The 23,506-nt window shown below is 53.9% G+C and overlaps 2 protein-coding genes across 2 annotated transcripts; both read left to right on the top strand.

Moving 5' to 3' along the window:
- On the top strand, positions 1-9,819 carry GID4 (GID complex subunit 4 homolog; the record flags this gene model as incomplete). The annotated part of the gene is made up of 6 exons (XM_019542142.1): positions 1-105; positions 1,923-1,982; positions 2,981-3,088; positions 4,435-4,536; positions 5,175-5,305; positions 6,930-9,819. Coding segments are annotated over 6 exons (570 nt in total), but the record flags the coding sequence as incomplete, so codon positions are not given.
- Positions 9,820-10,978: 1,159 nt separating this feature from the next.
- DRG2 (developmentally regulated GTP binding protein 2) lies at positions 10,979-20,545 on the top strand. Its single transcript, XM_019541934.1, has 13 exons — positions 10,979-11,107; positions 12,333-12,493; positions 13,303-13,392; positions 14,560-14,620; positions 15,353-15,443; positions 15,848-15,920; positions 16,035-16,125; positions 16,464-16,561; positions 17,164-17,240; positions 17,824-17,912; positions 18,406-18,464; positions 19,039-19,092; positions 19,177-20,545. Exons 1-13 carry the CDS (start codon positions 11,044-11,046, stop codon positions 19,261-19,263), a joined length of 1,095 nt encoding a protein of 364 aa, XP_019397479.1. The 5' UTR covers positions 10,979-11,043; the 3' UTR covers positions 19,264-20,545.
- The last annotated feature ends 2,961 nt before the right edge of the window (positions 20,546-23,506 follow it).

Here is a 23,506-nt window from a genome sequence, read left to right as displayed (position 1 = left end):
ACGGCGCAGCCCGGCGTGGCCACCTCGCTGCTCTACAGCGGCGCCAAGTTCCGCGGGCAGCAGCGCAGCAAGGGCAACGCCTACGACGTGGAGGTCGTCATGCAGGTGCGCGGCCTCCCATCTGCCCCCCCTAATGTCAGCCCCCTGCCCCCGCGATCTGCCCCCTTCCCATCATCTTCCCCCCTTCATATCTGCCCCGCTCCTGGGGTCAACCCTCCCCGCTATCTGCCCCTCGCTACGTGTCCCAGCTCTGCTATCTCCCCCCGTTTTATGCCACTTGTCCCTGCCCCCCCCATTTCCTTCCCCTCTTGGAGCCCCGCTGCCGAGGGAGGTGCCCCGGGGCAGGGCAGGGGGCCCTGGGGCGCAAGCCGGGTGCAGATGCAGTGCCCGGGGCGGGGGGGCTGCTGGGTCCAGCTCCCTTTGTCTCTAGCGGAGCTGGGGGCCGGGGCATCCCCGGGGCACTCCCCTCGGCGGGGGCCAGGCCCAGCCGGGTCTCTGCCCGCCGGGCGGTTCCTTCCCGTGGGAGGCCGGGACCGCAGCTCCCGGATCAGGGGATCCCTGTCCCCACCACCTTCCCGGCCCTGTCCGGGGTCACGTCCGCCCGGCTTTTATTTTTAGTCGCGGGCGCGATGGCCTTGGGCAGCGCGGGCGAGCCAGGGGGTCGTGTGGAAAGAAGCACGCTGGATATCCGATCCTCTTGTAAGGCCGCCTGTGGCTTTGTTTCCAGCCGGCCTGCGGAGGCACAGCCAGTGCTCAGCCACCTATAGCGAGCCTGTGAGAGCATCCGGTGCCCAGGCAGGGCGGTCGAGCAGTGTCCGAGTCCAAGGTCAGCCGACCTGCCGAGGGCTTGAACTGCCCTGTCAATCCTGGCTGACAGCGCCGTGCTTGTCAGCCGCACGAGTGTACCTGAGCCCGCTCGTTTCAGTGGAGACATCCCATGGTGGATGGGCCTCACTACAGGCCCTTTTTCTCCCAAAGATTGCCGGGGCTCCAGGCTTTAACCCTCATGTCACACATGTGCAGATCCGTGTTCGTGTGTCTGCCCATGTCCTCCATGGGACCTGCAGCTGTTCCACATGGGACCTTTACAGATGGGAAAACTCCTCCTTCCCATTCAACGTCTGCGTTTTCCAGACTCTTCCACATGCCTGGAGGTTTCCCTTGGTCATTTGGAGAGTCCAGAGCAAAAGTTTCTGTAGCTACCGCGGGCCTTGAGGAAGCTCGTAATGGAAGAGCTCAGTGCCTTACTTCTCTGTGGCAGATGCATTTGGTAATTAGTTGTAAGCCCAGTCACAGGGAGGAGAGAAAGCAAAGTATTGGGATTATGAGAGGCACTTGAGGGTACACGAGGGCTGCTTCTGAAGGCAGAAGATCCCAAGAAGGCAGCGCAGATGGAAGGGCTCGTAAAAAGCCAGACGTGGTGGCGGGGTGGGTAAAGAGCAGTAGTTGGGAACACTGTGGAAGCGAGGATAGATGATGTGTTAACAGAGTTGACTTCAAAGCCAAAGCTGGTAGCCAGGGCCAGGGGAAGAAGAGACAGATCTTGCTCAAGAACATCCCTTCTGGTCTCTTTGAACCACTGGTAGCATGTGGCTGGAGCAGGACCACAGTTTAGGACACCAGGATCTCATCTGAAGTCTGTCTCTGAGGCACTGGGGCCGAGTGAATCACTTCTGAGTCCTTTTCCTCTCTGATCCCTGGGCGGCAGTCCAAGGTCTTACTAATTCGCTGGAAGCAGGTAAGATGTTCCACGGTTGTCTGGTCAAGGCTGGTGAGCGAGGTCCCTGGAAGTGATCCATTCCATGTTGCTCACCGCTGTGTGATCTCGCCACAAGCTGAGCCGTGCAGTCCTGACTGAGCCTCTGGAGCCGTGTGCTGATGGGACATAGGCTCACGTGCGGTTTCTGTGCTCTCTCCCCCAGCACGTGGACATGGAGAACTCCTACCTCTGCGGATACTTGAAGATCAAAGGCCTTACAGAGGTGAGCACCTTCTGCAGAGGAACTAGGAATCTTTTTCTCCTTCTGGAAGCAGGGAGTAGGTGTCCAGACACTGGTATGGCAGGGCAGGGCCTTGGAGACTACTTGGTTCAAAGAGGCCTGAGCTTTCCTAAGCAGCAACCTACTTTGCCAGTGCGCTGGTCTGATGAAATGTCTGGTGAAGTAGGTTGCTGTCAACAAAATCTCATGGCTCTGAACCAGGTAGGCTCTCAGGTGCCACCCTGCCTTGACTCCAGACTAACAGTCAACCATCCCTGGTGTCGAGGGATAAAGGTCCAGCCGGCTGATCCCGCAGCAAAGCTGGCAGAATGAGCAGAGTCACTTGCATTTGGCGGCATTGCTGTGGGAGGTGAATGTAACCAACTGTGTGGAAAACTTGGGTCCAGATTTGTCCCTGATGTCACTTTAAGTGCTGTGCTGGACCAGTGAGCTGGCTACAAGCATCTCTATGTTGCTTAAATTAAAAACAGGCAGGCAGCAGTTTCTTTGACCTCCTCCTTTCCACCCTCAGCATCTTGGAGCTGCTTCTGTTTTCAGTAGATGTTCAGCAAGGTGACTGGGGTAATGCTCTGGTCATCCAATACTGTTCTAGTGCTGGTTACAGGCTTCTCCAGCGGCAGGCTGCCTGCTCTAGCAGGTGATACGCAGCAGCTGGCCTCTGCCCTAGGGTCTGCTGAGCTTGCACACAACAGACCTCTGGATTCAGGATTGCTCTGGGATGTTCCAGGAGCAGGGGAAAGGCCTGGAAAGATGGCTGGGGGAGGAGGTGGGAAGGGCTAGGCTGGTGCAGATATACAGGGAAGCATAAGATGATTTGCTCAGCACAAGGAGGGGGTGTCGCAGCCGTGTCTCAGACCACGTGGCGTCTTACTGATGAAACTGTTTGGTGAATGGGTTCCTCTTACCACCAGATCTCTGGTGTTTCCGATGCGAGATCTTTCGAATGCCTTTCAGTCCCCTCTGTGTGTGCTTGCTTCTAGGAGTACCCAACCCTCACCACCTTCTTTGAAGGTGAGATCATCAGCAAAAAGCACCCCTTCCTGACTCGGAAATGGGATGCGGATGAGGATGTGGACCGCAAGCACTGGGTAAGCCAGCATGCTGGAAGCTGCAGCAAGGATCGTAGCAGCCCTGTGTGCACCCCGTGGCCAAAGGGGATGTGCCAAGACTTTAAAAAGAGCCGGGGTTGTGCCTGGGGGCAGAAAGGGCCTGAAACAGTCTGTTGAGGGTTGTTCCAACTTGCTTTCTGCTGCCTGCTACTGTCATTGCCCCAGACCAGACCCCTTGTGTCAATGACTTGTGCAGTTCAGTTTGCAGGTGGAGGAAGCTCTTTTCTTGGAACTAGCAGCTGGCACTGGTTTGGCAATACCTGAGTAGCTGAGTCTATGCCACAGTCGCCAGGGGAAACAAGCCCTTGGAGGAGCGGCAGCTTTGGGGTCCTCTGATTAGCAGGGGAAAGGCCTTGGCAGGCTCAGAGGTCCTGCCAGCCAGGAGGAGTGGCATGGGCTTGTGGCAGATGGGCCCAGACCTGGAGGGAGTGTGGTCATTGGGGGTGCCTCCACCCCCTGCTTGGCGCAGTGGAGCACCTTCCACTGCGGGGAGGGGCAGGCGGAGGGGGTTCTGCCAAGCGCAGGCCTGGGAGGGGCAAGATGCCCCTGCACAGAGCAGGGATGCTGCATGGATCCCTCGCTACCTTTGCCCAGCATGGGCTGGGAAGGGTGCGTGGTTTACAGGCTCTTGCCTGCGAGCTGTGACTGCAGCTGTTTCCCCAGCAGTGGTGCATGGGTGTTGGTGTGATACAGGCCTCTGATGTCGGTTGTCCCTACAGGAAGGGCTGACGGGAGGCTGGGGTTCTCCAGTCAGTTGGTATGTTTCTACCTGCAGTCATTCACTACAAGTGAATCCATTCATTTAAAAAAAAAAAAAAAAAAGGGTCCTTGATTGGTGGAAGGGGCTGACTCAACAGCCCTGGGAATGGAAAGTTATTCATCTCATGAGAGCCATGCTCTCCCAGATGGTCTGCAACCAAATGAGAGCATGGTTGGCAGGGAGGGTTGTGTGTGTGTTGGTGGGGAGGGTTCTCTTTCCATGGCCTCCATCTGACTGTGCCACTCCATCTGAGTGTCAGCCAGGGACCAGTAGGGCTGGCAGGGCTCAATGTGGAAGCCTGCCCAGCCTAGAGCCAGACTGGCCCCGGAGCCAACCCCTTGTCTCGCTGCTCCACTTGAAATCAGGGGCTTGCTGTCTTGGAAGCAAACTCATAAATTGCTGAATCAGGAGATGAGGGAAAATCCCTGCTAGCTCCTCCGCTCCCAGCAATGCAGAGCATGGTGAGACGGGTCCGGCTGGGAGCAGCTCTTCCCTCTTTGAGTTGCGTCGTGCGTTGAGCTCGCTCTGTTCAGGCAGCAGCCTCTGTGTTTCCTGCTGCCCTCAGGGGAAGTTCCAGGCCTTCTACCAGTATGCGAAAACCTTCAACTCAGATGACTTTGTTTATGAGGACCTGAAGAATGGGGACTACGTCTTCATGAGGTGGAAGGTAAAGGCCACGTATCTGTGTGCCCCCCAAATGCTGTCCACGTGTTATGAGCAAAAGGCATGGACTGGGCCTGCTGAAGTGCTAGCCTTCTTGTAGCTGCTCTGGCCAAATGGCATCTATTCCCCTTGCTGGAGAGGGTTGTCCAGTATTTGCTTCCTGTGAAAAGTGACAACTTTTACCCCCCTCAGCTCTTGTACGTAAGTGGAAGGGGTAAAAGAAACATGTACTCCTTCCTGACTTGGGTCCTTCCCAAAGCTTTGGGGGAAAAGAACACTTGAAAAGAGTGAGGGGGGGAAAAAAAAAAGAGGGGGAGAAATCATGAAATTCAGACGTCAGTGGATTGTGGAGGGAGGTGAAAGAAGTGAAACTGCTTCAAACTTGCTCCTTAACATTGGCTAGAGACCAAATTGGCAGTGCCTCTAAGACTGATAGTGGAAATATGAATGAAATGATAGTCTGTCTTTGCAGCTGTTCTGGTTGTAGTGAAGTCACAGCTGTGACCTACGCACACTCACAGTTTCGTTCTCAGTCATGTAGGGTTGTTTATCCCCCATTCATTTTCTAGTGGTGGGCCCTTGCCTTGTAACATGTAAGCAGGCATGTGCCTGACCCTGTTTTCCTCATTCTCTTGTGTGCAGGAGCAGTTCCTTGTCCCCGATCACACCATCAAAGACATCAGCGGTGCTTCCTTTGCTGGGTTCTATTACATCTGCTTCCAGAAGTCTGCAGCATCTATAGAGGGCTATTACTACCACAGGAGCTCAGAATGGTAAGGGAGTGGGAGGCATCCTTCCTCCCACAGGAGTGACTTTGTCTCTTCTGCTGTGCTGCCCTGGAAGTGGCGATGGGAACGTGCAATGCCACTAAAGGAATGTGGTTCTGCCTGCTCCCTAGTGCACACCCTCCCATCTGGGAGGCTGGGGTGGGAGGGGAAGGCTTCTGAGCATTTGGCTTCCACAGCTGGTCTGCCTGACCTCCTGAATGGCGCAAAGTACTGCCCATTTGCATCCCTGTCACTGGTCAGGCACATGCCGGAGAGCAGAGCAAAGCTGAGGTCAGAATAGCTGGTGTGTGGGCAAGGCATCTCTGTGTTAATTGCTGCTAAGTGCTCCTGCTGCATCTCAGCCACTCTCTGAAAGCTGTTTGAGAGGCTTTGCTCTGCCTCCCTCATTCCCTCCCCTGCTTGTCTAGCATCCGGTGGCCCAGATGACTCATGCCTCCGCAGAAGGCTGTTGCAGGGAAGCCATGACATGTGTGAAGAGTGAGCAGTGCCTTGGATGAATGTGCTGCCTCTCCTGCTGCAGCTTCATCCCGCCCACTTGCCCTCATTCAGAATTCACTTCCCTAGCCAGGGCCGGGGCCCTTCATTCCTTGGTGACAGCCTGCATGCACACTTGTGTGTGGTGGTAGGAAATTAGCTATGGTCATTAGTTCCTCCTCTGTTGGGAGCTGAGCTGCTGTGGCTCAGCTTCCCCTGTTGTGGGGCCAATGCATACATGCAGGCACTTACCATGGGGCAGCTGCTGTGCAGTGGAGTTGTGTCCCCTCGTGCTGTCAGCAAATTGTCCAGTGCATCCATGCCCTTCTAGCGGGGCTTCCTTCCACTGGTTAGAGCTGTTGGGCATTACCAATACAAGGGGATCACTAGGCCTTCTAGACCCCTGGGCAAATAGCTCCTGCCTTTGGTAGCTGCCAGCTCTGAAAGGTGCTGGCTCTGTGACCTGCCAGTAGTCTCTGCTGTCCAGAAGGCTCCTCCATCAGCTAGAGACACTGTAAAAGGGACTTGCTTCTCCCTGCCATGCATATGGCTGTCTCACATGCCACAGAGGGCCCTTACAGGTGTTAGCTCCGGGCTTCGGCTCCCTGCTTCCCAGTCTGAAGTCCCCAGAGCATTTGCTGGCAACAGCTGGAGAGTGGGGAACTGAGGAGGGAGCCAACTCCTGTCCATCTCCTAGCTAGCCCCAAAAGGCAGGGTTCCTTGGCCTCCCAGTAGGTTAATGACTGGCTGCCCTAGGGATGTGCAGGAGGTCAGATGGCTGGGGAGGGAGACATCACAAATCCTCGCCTGCCAGTGTGGCTTAGGGCCATGCTGAACACACTCAAACATCAACCTCCTTCTTGTTTGGGAAGCAGCGATACCTGAAAACCAGCCTGCCCCATGCATGGCTACAAGACTAGATGTAAGATCTTGGGCCTGTGTTCTCACAGGTATTTAGCCATCCAACCTCCACTGCCTTCAGGGGTTTATGGATGTCTGGGTATCTGGGCCTTAGCATTAGGAGGGGGAGTGTGCGCTTCAGTTCAGGAATGGAGCAATCAGGTTCTAGGATTGTTGGATAGAAGACTGGCCCGCTGCCTCTGGTCACTGTCTCCTTCTTTCTCCTTCCCCTCAGGTATCAGTCCCTGAATCTCACCCACGTGCCCGAGCACAGCGCGCCCATCTATGAGTTTCGATGACAGCCACACGGGATTGACACTGAGCAAAAAAAAACAACAAACCCCACAGACTGGGCAGGAGGGACTGTCTGCCAAGGGACCTGTGCCCTGCTGGAGCAGGGGGCGCACCACTCTTCTGCCCACCAGACTTGTGAAAGAAAGCATGAATGTTAACCCACCCGATCCAAGGAGCATGGCTGCTGCAGCTTGATTCTCCCTCCTGCCCTGTGGCAGTTTGATCTTTAATCTGGTTTTAAAGCTACCTTGAAATGCACTTTCTTATTGCACAGCTAGTTTCTTTGTTGCTGAGACTCCTCCCGGCTTCCTTCAGGAAGGGCTTTCTAGTTGGAATCCATGGCGTGCTCTCGGAGTAATATGAAAGCGTGAGCTCAAAACTTACAGTTTCATGTTACAGCCCAGGCTGGGTGGAAATGGAAAGAGCTGCAGTTGCTTGCGTTTGCTACCCTGTCTGCCACCGCTGACTCAGTCGGAGCCCAAGTGTGTCTACACATTAGCAAGGCTCTGCCTGGCAGAGAGAACCACTGAGCTGCAGAGGCGGCTGCGGGTGGCGTTCGGCTGAGACAAGTCCGTAAGACCTAATGACCTCTTCAGTTCATGCTGGCTAATGAGGTGGGCCAAAGCTGCAGATCTCAGGAACACTGGCCACTTGCGCTGTTGGGAAGAGAAAAAACTGAAAGTCCCCCGGCCCGTGACAGCAGCTCGGAGCTCTGCTTCCTTGGTGTATATTTGCTCTTTACTTAACTTAAGAGTTGAAAAAAAGAAAAAAAAGCCTAAAATTTAAAAAGAGACTTTTAATAAAAAAAAAAATATTTTTATGGTTCCTTTTCCCAGGACCCTCTGGTACATGCACAGTTCCTCCCAATGACACTTTGCCGTTTTCACATTGAAAACAGTGAATGTCTCCATCCATTTGTTTTCTTTCTTTTTTTTATATATATATGTATGCAATCAACCAGCAGCTTCAGAAACCTCACCCTAGCCCAGCAGCATTGAAGCAATGACACTTGATCTCTGCAGCATTTGTACCTGTCCCTCCTGCCACAGCGACAACCCTGCTTTGTACCAAGCGAAGGAGAAAACAAAAAGCGTCTCCCGTGACAGAAATGCTCAAGTGAAATCACTTCCGCTTGTGTGCCAAAGTGTGTGCGCGCGCGCGTGGGCTTATTATTATTTTTTAAGACCTTTTCAAAGTTGGCACCTGTTGTACATTTAACGCGACACTCGCACGTGTGGGGCTTTTGTGAGAATTTGACCTTCAGCCTTTCTGGCTGTTTTTAAAAAAAACAAAATGGAAAAGGGGTGGTGGGGGAGCAGATCCATACCACGAGACAGCCAGTTGGCTTTTTCAGAAGGTGTGCCATTTGCCACAGGGAAAGCAAAGCCCTTCACTTACCGAGTGCTAAGGTTTTCATTCTTGTTGTTTTTGGGGGCTTGGGGTTTTTTTAACTAACTTTTTCCTTTTCACATTGTCTGTACTGTATATCACAGAGGCTGGATTGCTAGTTTAAGCCTTAACAGGAAAGTATTTGGGTGTCAACTGACTGACTTTATGTATTTCAATTTGGGAGCTTGAGTTACTTTGCTTAGCTTAACCAGGCTGGTTGGATCCATGCCCCAGCGCTCAGAGCATCAGCCTGTTGCAGTTTATTGCAGATATGTCCTGTTCTGCAAAATAAATTGGGGGGGAAAGTTGCCTAACTCTACAAGCAAGGCGGTGGGGTGGGGTGGGAACCTGCCTGCTATGTTGGAAAAGGCACTGTTGTGTCATAGTCATGTGTGAGGAGTGGGAAAATGACTAGAAGACAAAGGCTGGGGTGATTCCAATGAAGATACCAGGGAAAAGAAAGCGTGGGGAAGGGAAGTGGCAGGTCGAAGGTGGATGTGATGACAGAGTGACTTGGTGAAGGCAGCAAGGATTCCTGTTGCTGTCTGTTGGAGGGGGAGGAATTTAGCCCCTTTCAAGGAAAATGGCATTTCCTATCAGCAGATATGGAAAACATGTTTATTTTCTTGAAACTAACCCAGACTGGCCTGTCTGCTCTAACCCCTGCTGAGAAGGAACCAAGTTTGTCTTTTCAAAAGGCCCCTTTTGCAAATGGAAAGATGCTGTTCCCTGTTCATTGTTTACAGGGCTCTGCATGCAGTACTGTTGCTGGCACCTGTCCTGACCTCCCCTCCCCTTCCCACTCCCTACTAAAATTGGCATTTTGTCACCATTTGCGATTTCCAATACTATCAGTTGCAGCTGCCTGCAGAGAATGGGTTACAGGAAAATCCAGTCTCTATCCAGGAAGCTCTTGTAAGAGGTTTCCTGAGCCTCTGAGACTTGATGCCTCCAGGGGCAGGATGGTGGAGGTGACTGTGGCTTCCCTACTCTCTTCCCCTCCCTGCCCCACCTATTTATTTAACTACCATAAAGCATGTTTCAGCTGAAAGCCAAAATCACCTCCATGCAAAGCTGGGGGCCCAGATATGCAGCAGATCCTGAAACCAAACTGCTAATCCTAATGGAGTGAAAAGGGGCTGGGTTTTCTTTCTTCTTTTTCATTCACTAAAGCCTGAGTTGGACTTTTTTTCCCCCCCTCTTTTAAACTGTTTGATAAGCTAAAAGGAAATGCTATGGGATACATTGTATTGTGGTGAAAGAACTAACAAGATGAGGCTTCGGGGAGAGCAAAAGACTGGATCTTTGAGACTCAGAAGAGTTGGGTTTTTTTAAAGCTAAGTTGGCTGACTACTTATTTATAGATGAAATGTGGAAAAGGGACTGGGGCTGGGAGAAGTATTTTGCAGAGCTATCAACATCCAAATTAAAAAAAAAATGTATTTAAGGAGCTTATGTGTGTGTGTATTGGTGAACCTCAGCTTTGCAGGAGCGTGAGCTGCATCGTGCTGCTTTAATGATGTGTCCAAGAATCCGATAAACCACTCGGCGTCTCAGATTAACTCCATGGGCTGTAATTGGAATAGAATTGCAGGAAGCAGATCAGCTAAGGATCACGGCAGCTCGGGGAGCGGGGCCACTGTGAAAACTGCCTGCTCATTAGCTTTACAGAGGGCTTTTCTGAGCCACCACACCTGGCTCTCTCCTTTAGCTTCCTTTTCAGAGCAGCCCTGGCTGCCTGCCAGCTGGCTGTCGCATCTTTTGACATCTCTTCCCAGACTTACCGGTGCAGTAAGGATGGTCGGCTCTGCTCTGTCAGCTTGGGAACGGGGCCGCTACAGGAAACCCAGTGTTTTCACTAGTTGTTCCCCCCCACGCTTCCTTCTGATAAGGCTGGAAATTGTTTTGCTGTTTCAGCATGGAGTCACGCTTGCTGACTGTAAATAGAGGGGAGGGAGGGAATGCCAGTATCCACAAGGACGGCTTTGCACTGTGATTCTCAGCCCTTTAGGACTTGAGGTGCCCCAGCTGGATCGGAGGCATGCTGGCTAGATTCAGAACACCCCTGACTAGATGGGAGGTGCCACATGATGGGATTGAGGCACCCCTGGCTCAGTGCAAAGCACTCCCAGCTCAACTGGAGGTACCCCAGCTTGATTCAAGACAGCCCTGACTGCATTTGGGGCACCACAGGATGGATTTGAGGTCCTCCTGACTCAGTGTGAGGCACCCTAAGCTCGACTGGAGGTGCCCCAGCTCGATGCAAGACACCCCAGCTGCATCTGAAGCCCCGCAGGATGGATCCGAGGCCCTCCCGACTCAATGCAAGCCACCCTGAACTCGACTGGAGGCACCCTGGCTACATTTAAGGCACCACAGGGTGGATTTGAGGCCCCTGGGCTGCACTGGGCGAGCCGGGGCCTCGGGCTGCACCGGAGGCTGAGGTCGCTGCACTGGGGGGGCCCCTCAGCGCCCCGGAACCCGGTGCCCCGGGCTGCAGCGCCGGCCGGACCGCGAGGCGGGTGCACCGCCCGCGCCAACTTCCGGCGCGGGGGGCGCGGGTGCGGGCGGACCAGCCGGTGGCGGCGGCCACTTCCGGGCGGGCAGGCGGCCGGGGCGGCGGAGGCAGCAGTGTGAGGTCCCGTGCCCTCCGCCCCCCCGGCACCATGGGCATCCTGGAGAAGATCTCGGAGATCGAGAAGGAGATCGCCCGCACGCAGAAGAACAAGGGTGCGGCTCCCCCATCCACCCCTCAGGCGGTGCCGCACGTGCCAGCGATCCTCGCGGCGGTGCCCGCGGCGAGCGGGGCGTCCCGGGCAGGCCCCGCTGGGGCCGGTTCAGTGGGCGCATGGGTGATGCGGCTCCGCCGTCGACAGATTCGTCAGGGGGAGCAGGGCTCGGAGATGCGCCGCTTACTCCAGGGCGCCCCTCCGGGTACCTAGAAACAGCGGCCACAAACCGGCGGAGATTTAGCCGAGAGGTCGGACAGGCGTCTTCACCACGAGGGCGGCCAGAGCCCGGGAGGGGCTCCGCGGGGTGCTCACCCCCACCCGGCGGCCTTCAAGAGGAGACCGGACAAGCTCCTGGCTGCGGGTGTCTGACGCCAGCGCTCTCCCCTGCCCAGGGCAGGGGGTCGGACTCGATGACCTACTGAGGTCCCTTCCGACCCCAATATCTATGAAATCCGCAGGCTGGGTCTGGCACGTGGGCCGGATCTCGGACACTGCTGTGCTCGAGGGCTCGGATCAGAAAATTCGGGTTGGAAGGGAGCTCGGGAGGTCACATCGAGTCCACCCCCTGCTCCAAGCAGCATCAGCCCCAGCTACATCCTCCCAGCCAAGGCTTTGTCTAGCCAGGGCTTAAACACCTCCAAGGATGGAGAGCCCCCCACCTCTCTGCATAGCCTGTCCCACTTCTTCACCACACTCCTCGTGAGAGGTTTTCCTCATATCTAACCTAAACTTCCCTTGCTGCAACTTAAGCTCATTGCTCCTTGTCCTGCTATCTGCCCCCACTGAGACCAGTCCAGCTCCATCCTCTTTGCAGCCCCCCTGCAGGGAGCTGAAGGCTGCTGTCAAATCCCCCCCGATTTTGTTTTCTGCAGACTAAATAAGCCCGGTTCCCTCAGCCAGTCCTGTGCAGGGGGGCACACCTCCCCAAGGAGGGGAGAGACCGCCTGCCTAAAGCAAGGGAAGAAAAGCATGGAGCCCCAGAGCCTGCAGGAGTCCTCCCCCCTTTCCCTGTTCTGGAGCCTCTTAAAGCAGCACCTGCCTTTGTTTCTGCCTTTGCTGCAGAGCCAACCTGTCACCGGGGCCAAATGGACAGTGAATAGTTAACGCAGTGCAGCCCGTTCCATGCTTTTATGTCCCAAATACTTGGCTTGCTCAGAGGTGTAGTGCTGTCCTTGGCTGTTGAGTTACTAACCGCTGGGTTTTTTTGGGGGGGGGGGTTTCAGCTACGGAGTATCATCTTGGCCTGCTGAAGGCAAAGCTGGCCAAATACCGGGCACAGCTGCTGGAACCCTCCAAGTCCTCTGCAGTGAAAGGTGAAGGCTTTGATGTGATGAAATCTGGAGATGCCAGGGTAGCGCTGATCGGCTTTCCCTCTGTGGGTAAGGTCAGTGAGTATCAGAGTGGACTGTCTAGCATGCGCCCCCCCCACTTCTCCTGCCTTTGTCATCCCGTCTTTCTCGGCTTGTCTTGTTGCCAGGTCTGCTCGCTTGCCTTTCTGTGTATTTTAACTTCTCAAGGGCTGGTCACAAATGCATGGGGAAGACGTGACTCAGTCTCTGAGCCTTGAATGAATAAACCTTGCGGATGCTTCCTTGTTCTTCTCCACCTACTCCCCTCAACCCCCACAAGGCTGCTTGATGGAGCCCCAAACCTTTCTGTTTGTTCCCATTCAATGCCTGCACCACTGACAAATTTGTGAGACTTGCCTGGTGACTGACATTCTAAAAGCAGGGTATATCTCCACCTTACAGGCTAACTAAATACAATCCAGAGAGAACACAAGCTTTCCTGAACTCAAGTTAGCTTTGTCCGATGCTGTGAAGGGACAGCATAGAGCAGAGTATAAAGTGTTGTGAGTGATCAGAATGCAGTCAGTGGGGAAGGGGGAGTGCTGAGAGGCAAACAAGCAGTAACCTGCAGGAACAAAGGGTTCACAAAAGCTGATCCAGGTAGTCGGCTAAGAATCCGTAGTCCGTTTTAACCATACATGTTCAAAAGAACATGGTGAATGTTCCATCCCTCTACAGTTCCCATACCCCATATAATCACAGCACATGGCTTTGAAAACTAAAGTAGGTTCCTCCCCAGCTGGGTCCGGCAGTTAATGATGCGCATTTTCGCCATCAGTCTTCACACAGTCACTGGTGCTACTGGTTGTTTATCTGTTTGAAATGCTGATCTCTTGCTTTTCAGTCCACGTTCTTGAGCTTAATGACCTCCACAGCCAGCGAAGCTGCCTCTTACGAGTTCACAACACTGACGTGTATTCCTGGTGTCATAGAAGTAAGTGCGATTCTCTTACCACTGACATAGTTAGGCAGAAAATTGTAAGCGTGTGAGCTGCGTGTGTGTCTGCACACATATGCCACTTCGACCTATGGAGGCTAAGATGCAGGTGCATCCAAAGGCCCCTGCTCCACAGCTGACTGCTTCTGGAAGCTGTTGGAAAGCCTGCAATCATCAGCCGTGTTGAGTCTCCTGGAGCTGGCCATGCTGAGTCAGAGCTGAGGCAGTGTTCCTCCTCCAGGACTGACAGCCTGCTTTGCAGACATGGCTTCTGCAGTTAGACTGACCATAGAGCAAATTCAGATCCTCAGCTGAATTTTTTTATACCAGCTCTTGGTGCCATTGACCAGATGGCTGGAAGCCTTGACAGATTTGTTTTTAATGATGCTTTAAGGCAGGCAATCTGTGCTGTAATCAATTTGGAAGAGAAAACAGGCTGGCTCCTATCCTTGAGGGGTTTTATTACTGGTGCCCCAACCACCCATCGGGTAAGAAAATTGTAAAGAGCCTTAAACTGAAAAGCATCTGGGGATAATACATATGCAGAGATCAAAACTGAAGGGGAGTTAAAGATCAAACTTGATGGCCATAGAAGCAGGAACACACTCACAAATCTGAGCCCCCTGCCTGCCTTTGCTATGCTGCATAGTTAGATCACTTAGGATTTTACTGCTGCTGCGGATTTGCCTGCTCCAAAAAGCAAGTGACCTTTAGCCCTTGAGCAAAAAGAGCACTTCTGTTACTGTATTGCATTAGAACTTGTGGCATGATTTAATAGCTCTGAATCCAGCCAGGGGCAGCAGTGTTCATTTAGCTTCTCTGACTTGTTAGACCAGCGTTATCTGGCCCATGGGCTCCCCCACGAGTCCAGAAGTTCAACGGTGGGGGAGCGGTGACAGCATTAACTGCTGCAGCTTCAGAGGGAGGGGAAGTGGAATTTCTGTGAAGCTATTCAAAACGGTTTAATGGTCAAATCTCTGCAAAAATTTTTTCCTGCTCCAGGGAGCTGTGAACTGACTGAGCCAGACTGCAAGTTGCCCTCTTCCTGCTGCAGCTTCCTTGATTTCATACATGGGCATTTTGTTTAGCTCCTTGCTCAAGGCTAAAAAGGCAGGGGTCTTGGAGGGTCATGTTAAATCTCCCCTATTTCTGCTTCTTCTGCAGTACAAAGGCGCAAATATTCAGCTCTTGGATCTGCCTGGGATCATCGAAGGAGCTGCACAAGGTGGGCTGGCACTGGCATTATGGTCATTAGCATGGGGTTGGGGAGCTTGTCTCTCACGTGGGAGCAGACCAATGCATGTATGCTAGGCATGTGTACACTGTAGTCAAGGGCATCACTGTGGATCATGTGGACATGGGAGATAAGTTTCAACCAGCTGTTCTGGTGCTGATAGCAGAGCCGTGACAGCACTGAGCTCAGCGGCGACTGGGTAATGCCCTGGCAGCAAGCCCATGCTGAGCTCCCTGCTACAGCTACACCGCCACCTACTTAAAAGCCGCCTCTGCTGTATCTGAACACTGCAGCCACCCATTTCAACTGCCACACGGGCATCCCCCTGTCTGCTGGACTTGGCATGCTTCCCCAGCCTGCCGGCAGAGGGAGTTGTAGAGCATCCAGCCTGTACATCCTTTTCTTCCTGCTCCCACCCAATGTCCAGCCCCTTTAAGGTCTATCTGCACTGTTCTCTTTGCGGGTCTAGGCATCAAGCTGTGGCTCGTGTTCTTGTCTGACTGCAGCATGTTTCAGTCCATGGTCATTTCCAAGGGCCTTAGCCTTGCCCACACGACACCCGCCCACCAGGGGATTACAGCCAGCACAGGGATGTAACAGCAGAGCACAGTTCCTTTGTGGTTTCTAAGAAGTTTCATCTGAGGAAGTCTTTGGGTTTCATAAAGCTGTAGCTGTTCTGCCCTGTTCTCCTCCCAGCGGTGTAACCTTTTTCTTCCTTTGCAGGGAAGGGGAGAGGCCGTCAGGTGATAGCTGTGGCCAGGACTGCAGATGTTGTCATCATGATGCTGGATGCTACAAAGGGTGAAGTCCAGAGGTGAGGGCCTGGAGTGCTGGCTAATGGGCTGCTTTCTGCGGGACCAGGCCACGTAGATCAGTGGAGAACGCCAGCTCTCGTACATGTGGGCTGCGCATGGGATGGAAACGTGGTGCTTGAGACCTTGGGTGGAAACACCTCCTAGGTAACTTGGGGGTAGCACTTATAGAGCTCAGACTTTGTGGTTGGATGTTCATTAGCACAAGGCTAACGGTTCTTGTACAGGTGTCTTTACATCTTCCTACCTAGGCTGTAGTCCTTGGGTCCTGACCAGATATTATGCTTCAGGGCCCCTGTCAGAGTTGCAATAAAGATCTAGGTGAAGGTACTCCACACCAGAGCTCTTGTCCCTCTTGCTGGGCCGAGCCCCATGTAGCAGGAGCTAATCCTCAGTGTCCCTGCAGGTGTCTCCTGGAAAGGGAGCTGGAATCTGTCGGAATCCGCCTGAATAAGAGCAAACCAAACATCTACTTCAAGGTGAGGTTTTTCAGGTGCAGTCTGTGCTGTGCTCTTCCTCTCCTTTGTCTCCACTGAGCAGAGGGGCTCTAAACTCTGGCTGAATGTTCAAGTTTCTTTGTTCCCTTCATGCAGCCAAAGAAGGGTGGAGGCATCTCCTTCAACTCGACAGTCACGCTGACGCAGTGCTCTGAGAAGCTGGTGCAGCTCATTCTCCATGAATACAGTATCCTTTTGCACAGAGTCCAGGCTGGGGCCACCTCAGTTGACTGAGATCCCATCCCTCCGATTAGCGGCTGGCTGGGCAGACGTAAGCTAGGATGGAGGTCTGATTGCATCTCCAGCGCTGACTGCAGAGCACATTGATCATGATGGTGTGGTGACCAGATATAGTATTAAAGCTCATGATGATATAGTTAAGAGTAGTAAGTCAGGGGAGAGGAAGCCTGCCCCTCTTTCCCCACCCCATACCCCTACGTGGCACCAGTGAGTCAAGCCTAAGCAGAGGCTGCCCTCGGTGTTGAGGCGAGCGAGTATTTTCTGCCTTAATGATGCCCACCTCAGAAATCTTCAATGCTGAGGTTCTGTTTCGAGAGGACTGTAGCCCTGATGAGTTCATTGACGTGATTGTTGGTAACAGAGTCTACATGCCATGCTTATACGTGAGTATCCTAGAGACCTCCTGTTTTCTGTATTGCTAGGGGGGCCCTAGAGATTGAGGCCCCTCAGTATCTAATGTCCTTTACCCTTAATATGCCTTATTTTGAGACAGTTGGGTTTGGGGTTCATCGCAGAGCTTCTGTTTCACAGGATGCAGTGTCATGCACTTGGTGCCATCCAGTGCCCTCTTGTGGCGGGTCATGTGATTGATGTAGCTGGTTGTATGCCTGATGTCCGCTCTCACGTGGGACAGGGGCTTGTGTTTTGGGGGCTGAAAGTTCTTTTTGGTTTGTTGCTGACGACCATAGTGTCTGGGCATATCCGGCTCTGGTAGGTGACAGGTGCACTGCACATCTGGAGGGCTTCATTGAATAAAGTTCTGCTCCTTCTAATTAAAACCAGGAGGCTAAAGAACAAAATGCTCCAGGTTGACCCCAAAGATAAAAACATTAATGTAGGAAAAGGTATCAGTTCATTCAGCATCTGAGTTTCTGACCATCCCCCCCTCGATGATGGGGTGGAAGTCGTATTCTTATGCTGAGCTCCTTCTGTGTGTGCTAGTGATGGCCTTTCTGAAATATGTGGCATTTCCTTTCTGAATCAGGTTTACAACAAGATTGATCAGATCTCCATGGAGGAAGTTGACCGCCTGGCTAGGAGGCCCCACAGTGTCGTGATCAGGTATGAGCTTGCCAGTGTGCTGAGCTGTTCATTAGAGGAGCTCTGCTCCATGGTTATTAACAGGTAGGCAATGGCTTCCTTCTGTGAAAAGGCAGACGCAAGCTTGAACTAGCCAGGTCTCCGGGCTTATTCAATAAGACCTGGCGCTATCTCTGTCTGGGGGCCCTGCCACTTCTAGCCTAGCATCCTTTTTGAAAGCAGGGTTTAGTTCCTCCTGTAAGTTCTGCCTCTGCTAGGCCTTCTGGAAAACTTCCCCTTGTCATCTAGCACTTCATAAGCTTCTCAGCAGGGTTTCTGTGGACTCGAGAGGAGAGGGGCCTGACTAATTTGGTAGCTGACCCATTCCCTCCTTTGTATTCCTCCTCCCTCAGCTGATCAAGGACAGAAGGAGTATTTTGTTTGAAAGAATAAAAGTTGCTATTTCATGCAAGCTTGTCTGCATTTGCCTGGAGTCAATGGGTGTAGAAATGGTGGCCCTCCCACCCTTTGCTCTGCTGGGAGGCAGGGGGCTATGCAGTATGCAGACTAGGTTAGGCATGTGAGTGCCAAGAGAAAGAGTCAAAATGTTGGTGGTGTCTTGCAGCTGCGGGATGAAGCTGAACCTAGACTACTTGCTGGAGAAGCTGTGGGAATACCTGGCGCTTACCTGCATCTACACGAAGAAGAGAGGACGTAAGCCAGCATGGCAGTCGGAAATTTGGCAGGGCCCTTCAAAGCCCCAGTGGCAGCTGGTGCCCAGCTCTTGTTGGCTCTCAGGGGCATTGGGCATTGGGCACTGCACTACCCAGAAGTTTCTGCTCTCTTGGGGCATCGGCAGTGGGTTACACTGTCCCCAGTACAGGGAACACTGCTCCATTCAGACCCAAACTTGCCCCTGTCCCTTCACACCTCTTGTCTTTGTGCCTCGGCAGTACACGAGGTGAACCGCAGCCAGGTTTTGCCCTGGGGGGGGTTTCATCTTGAACCAACCTCTCCCCATTTTCAGGGTCCCTCCTAGCATTAATTAGGCAGCAGCCTTGACAAGATCAGTCAGGTGGCAGGAGGAATTGTGGGGGAGGGCTTGAGCTGTCCATAACGAGTGCACTGCCTGATTGTGCTGGCTTTTTAAAAATCTAGCTCTTGGGTGAGTGGTGCTATTCTCTCCCTCTTGTTCTGTGCTGTGTAGAGAGACCAGACTTCACAGATGCCATCATTCTCCGGAAAGGGGCTTCTGTAGAGCACGTGGTGAGTAAAAAGATGTTAAGAACATACTGACTCCAATCAGATGTCCTACCCAAGCCTGGCAGTTGGACTCTGCATATTTCAGGTGGTCTGTGACAAGCCCTGGTGCATGTGGTGATGTTCTGTGCTCCTGCAGGCTGTCTTTAGTGTGGCCTACCTAGTAAGATCCATAATCAGGAAGGAGATCCTTAAGAGTCTGACCAGAGGAAAGGCAACAAAGCTGCAGTAGTATGCTTACCTACTTCCAGGGCCTCGCTCATTGGAGCTACTGCTGCAGCGCTTCCTGTGAGAATGTTTTGTAGGCTTTGTTTTATTTTGGCCACAATCAGAAAATCCCCTCCCGGGCACCTGTTGTAATGTAGTGGGGACCCATTGTTTCTAGCACCTAGATGTCACATGTGGAGTGCCACAGGGACTAGGAGGCTTGTAAGATGTTGACAGGACTTCCAAATCAGATTCTCAGCTGGTCCTGTAACACAATGATGGGCAGGCTGTGAGAACCTGGATAAAACAGAAGCCAGTATATAGCGAAGCAGCAGCATCATTTAACTCTGTCCGTCCATCTGTCTTATTGCAGTGCCATCGGATCCACAGGTCGTTAGCCAGCCAGTTCAAATATGCCTTGGTGTGGGTAAGTGTTTGCCAGTCACTGACTTGGGTTTCCTTGTGTCCCCTCCTGATGCGTTCCAACCCTTGGCTTTTTTCTGGTTCAAAGGGAACCAGCACAAAATACAGCCCTCAGAGAGTAGGATTGACCCATATGATGGAGCATGAAGACGTCATCCAGATTGTCAAGAAGTAGCCCTCTGAGCTTCTGATCACTGGTGCCTGACCTTGTCCACGTCTGGAAAATCAGAGCTGATTCTTGTGACCACATCCAAGCCGGCAGCAGGCTGACATGCTCCAGAGCCACCAGGGCTTCAGCAAAACTTGTTCCATGGAGACGGGGAGAGACAAGGAAGATGCTAGTAACTGGCGGGGAGGGTTTTCCCACCTGGGGACATTTCAGGCCAGGCAGCTCATTGCGTCTCTGGATGCTGAACCATGGAGCCTGTTCTTTTGCAGCAAAAGTCACCCCCACAGCTTTCTACACCTCCATGGACTTCACATGCGTCAATGTGTTGCACCTGTCAACAACTTCTCTGTTCAGGCAGAAACCTGCATGCAGCTGTGACTTCGCTCCAAGGTGTTGATGCTAGACAGAAAGTCCATTGCCTCCCATTTGCGCCTGCTTGTGTCTTTTAATCTAGGCACACATTTAAAGTGAGAACAAAACTGCCCCTTCCCGGCTCCTCTGATACCAGCCCCACTGCAATTCACAGCTGTTCCAGCTTCCTCCTTCACCATCTCAGCAGGTTGGGGCTCCCGACTCTCATGTCTGAGAGAACTTTTGAAGGTCCCTCCTTATCAAGGACACTTGCTGGCCCCCTGATGCGGCTTCTAGGATGCCCCGCTTCAGTCCACTGTGCTAAGAGCTGAATAACGAAACCCATGGAACAAACACATCTGCTTTTCACCAAGATGCAGCAGGGACATCTAAGAAGAGCTCCAAGGCCTGCAGAGGCTTCACTTCTGTCCACATCATGGGTCAGAGAGCTGCTGTTGGGGATCCCCTCCACAAGACCACTCCCTCCCACATGTTCTCTTTGCTGCCTTCTTCCCAGATACTGGAAAACCTTTTGTCTCCCAGTCATGCATCGACTCATCTGAATTCCAGCCGGAACTGTTCAAGCCTGAGGAGCGTCTGTGCAGTGGGATATATTTTTGGTTAAAACAAATAATGCTGCTTCTTGGATGGAAATCTTCCCTCAGCCATCTGGGGCTCTCTGATCATGCCGTCTCATTTACGTCTCATTGCTGAACAGTTTATAGTGCCTGATAGAGACTGGCTCTTTCTCTCCATGAGCAAGAGCTTCCAATAGCTTTGAGTTACTTTCACAATAAAGCGACTTTAGTCCAACGCAGGATTCTTAACCATGACTAATTTGGTAGCTGACCCGTTCCCTCCTTTGTATTCCTCCCCCCCAGCCAATCAAGGACGGAAGGAGTATTTTATTTGAGAGAATAAAAGTTGCTATTTCATGTGAGCTGTCTGCATTTGCCTGGAGTCAATGGGTGTAGAAACGGTTGCCCTCCCACCCTTTGCTCTGCTGGGAGGCAGGGGGCTATGCAGTGGATGGGCTAAGTTAGGCAGTGAGTGCAAAGGGAAAGGAATTTAAAGATTGTCCAGGGACCGAGCCACAAGGGTGACTGAGTTCTGCCTGCCACCTGTCCCCTTAGCGGCTTTGCTCACCCTTGCAGGGCAGAGCGAGACTGGAGGGGAGTAATTTCCAAGTGAGCTGCATTGTGCCTGAGCTGGCTTCGTGCAGCTGCTTCCTGAGTTGTGTGGGACACTGCCATCACACCAGCTGCACCTGCGGTGTCTCCAGGGCACAGCCCCTTGGGATCCACGTGCACTTTAGGTTGTTGGTGTTGGACTCAGGAACAAGGGGAAGGCAGAAGGGGTGCGTCCAGGATGCAGCGAGGGCCTGAGGCCTGGTCCCTTCCACCAGTGGCTGTGCAGGTCCAGGCAGTCAGGGCTGCGTGATGGACTGGAGACTGCTTTTATAATTGAACTGAATTAGAAATCGTTTGCAGGCAATAAGGGCTTTGGCTTTCACCTCCATTCATTTAATTCAATGAGAGGTAGGTGCAGCCTCCGGTGACTCGTCTCACAGCTCCGGTGAACCCATCTGGCCTACAGCGCGGGGACGTATATAACCATCCCTACCTGACAGCTTAACGGCATTGGCTGCTGGCAGGGTCGCTGTGAGCAAACAGTCTGTGTGGATGCAGGTGCAGCAGCCTAGAAGATTTACTGCTAGGAACAGCTGCAGGTCTTCCTGATGATGGAGGTGCCCGTAGGTGTGGGGCTGTCTATTGTAATCTGCAATTAAACTCTTGCTTTTCGAAGGATCAACATCATAAATCTTGGCTGTGCTGTGCTGGGGGTGCACCAGGAAGCTTGGGGGGAGTAGGGAGCGGCCGGGGCCAGGACCTTCTGTCTGGGCACGGCTTGGCATTTGAGGGGCCCACGTGCCCAGGTCCTTAGCCCCTGGGGAATTTGAACTTGGGGCCCTTGGTGCTTCACAAGGCATTGCTCTTCAGGCCTGCAAAGACAGTGGCTGTGGTTGTGCAGCCAGTTCTTGCTGCTGGCTTGTCCCCCCGCAGCAGTGCATGACTGGGGGAATTTGTCCTTTGGCCGGCTGCTGTCCAGGCCCAGTGTAGAGGCCACCAAGCCCCTTAGGCGCACTCAGAGCAGGGCAGTACCTCCCAGGCTGCTGTGCTATTCCTGTGCAGCAGCAGGCAGAGGCCTCCCGTGCACCGTCTGCACGCTGACCTAGTCGCTCTGTGAACAGCCATGCAGGGGAGACAACCCTGTTCCCTGTTCCCAAGCCTTCCCCTGCAGGCAGCAGCTGTCGCCTTGCTGCCCCGAGTCACTGGAGAGGCACTGTACGTTCCTTGTACCTCTGGCCCTGCGGTGCCCTCCCTCAGTCCTCCAGGCTCACGCAGGCAGGGATGCAACCTGGCAGCCTCCTGTGTTGCTCTTATAGGGCAAGTAGCACCTCCTAGCTACCGCAGGCCCCTGTTTCCCCCCTGGGAGCAGCTGGGCTCCTGCCCTGCACCTCCTCAGCTGCCGTGTTGCTCCTGGCCCCCAGCAGGTCTGCAGGCAGGACTGGCTCCCCAGCGCTCCGCTCATGAGTGGAGATGAGAATAATAGCGCTCATCAAATATGCATGGGGTAGCAGCAGCAGCCGGCACAGCCACCAGGCCAACGACGTGGTCCCCCGGCACCGGTGGCTCACGTCCCTTGCTGAGGGCAGCTCCCGGGGCCAAGGCCTGAGCAACCCAGGGATGTACGAAGCCAGAGACCCCGGTGGCTGGCGGGTGAGAAGCTAGGCAGACCCAGGTGAGTGCTGGAGCTGTTTGGGGAGGGGAGGCCTGGCATTAGGCTGTGCAGCAGGACAGTGTGGATGGATTGGAGGCTTTGCTGAGCTCTGTGTTGGCGGACGAGCTCGGTGCTTTGCACCAGGCAGGACTGGGGTATGAGGGCCCTGCACAGGTGCCCAGCGTCCTGCCACGTGGCCCTCTGCCCAGCAGCTCCCCACTGTGAGCTTCCCCGAGAGGCCTGGCTTTGCTGGGGAAGGAGCCTGGAAGCCTGCAACAGGCAGCACAACCTCCCCACATCGCCCCGAGACCAACATGGGGGGGCGCTGAGAAGCCCCTCTATAGGGACCCAGCAACATTATCCCAGATGTTGGCGCCAGCTGTCGCGGCCGAGTCCCAGGCCGCTGCAGGGCCCGGGCAGGTACTGGGGTTGTGGGGGTCGGCTGCCCTCTACGGCCAAGGCAGCCACTCCCTGTGCCATCCCTGCCCCTCCATCGCACAGGGGCAGAGGGGCCTCCTGCCTGTAACCCGACACGCTGGCTGCACATGCTGCAGGCGCAGGGAGTGCCAACGCCCAGCAACACCTGCAAGCAGGCAGCACATGGAGGACGCCCCGCCGGGCATGGTGCAAGCCAGAGCCGTGGGTCCTGCTCACAGGGGAAGGTACCATCCATGGGGTGCTGGTGCAGTCCTGCCCAGGTGGGGGGCATGGCAAAGCCTTGTTTAGCCCCTCACCCTGTGCCCCGTGGTTTTCACTTGCGGCTGCTGGGGCACGTAGTGTCGGGGCTCTGCTGTGCTGGGCCTGTCCTGGCTGCCCAGGAGCTCCACCAGCGGGCGGGAGGAGCCCACTGGAGCTGGGGGTTGCCCCCTGGGGCTATTGCTGTCTCGGGGCAGTTCTTCCTGGGGGGGGGTGCCCCTCCCCATCGGGGGGTGGTGGGATTGGGGTTTCTGGGCATTTGTGCAACCCTCATGCTGGCGGGTGTGACTAACTGCTCGGCAGGGAGGCTCGAGCCCTGACAGCGGCAGGTTCAGCCGGGGCTCAGGTTGCACACGCTGGTGAACTGAAGTGGCACCGGGAGGCCAGACTCGACTAGGGGGTCCTCCCAGGGAAGGGCACA

The sequence above is a fragment of the Crocodylus porosus genome, unplaced genomic scaffold (genome assembly GCF_001723895.1).
Source record: "Crocodylus porosus isolate Cpor-Errol unplaced genomic scaffold, CroPor_comp1, whole genome shotgun sequence".
Lineage (NCBI taxonomy): Eukaryota > Metazoa > Chordata > Crocodylia > Crocodylidae > Crocodylus > Crocodylus porosus.
The sequence above is the reverse complement of the archived record's forward strand: the minus strand, read 5'-3'. Positions and strand labels throughout refer to the sequence as shown.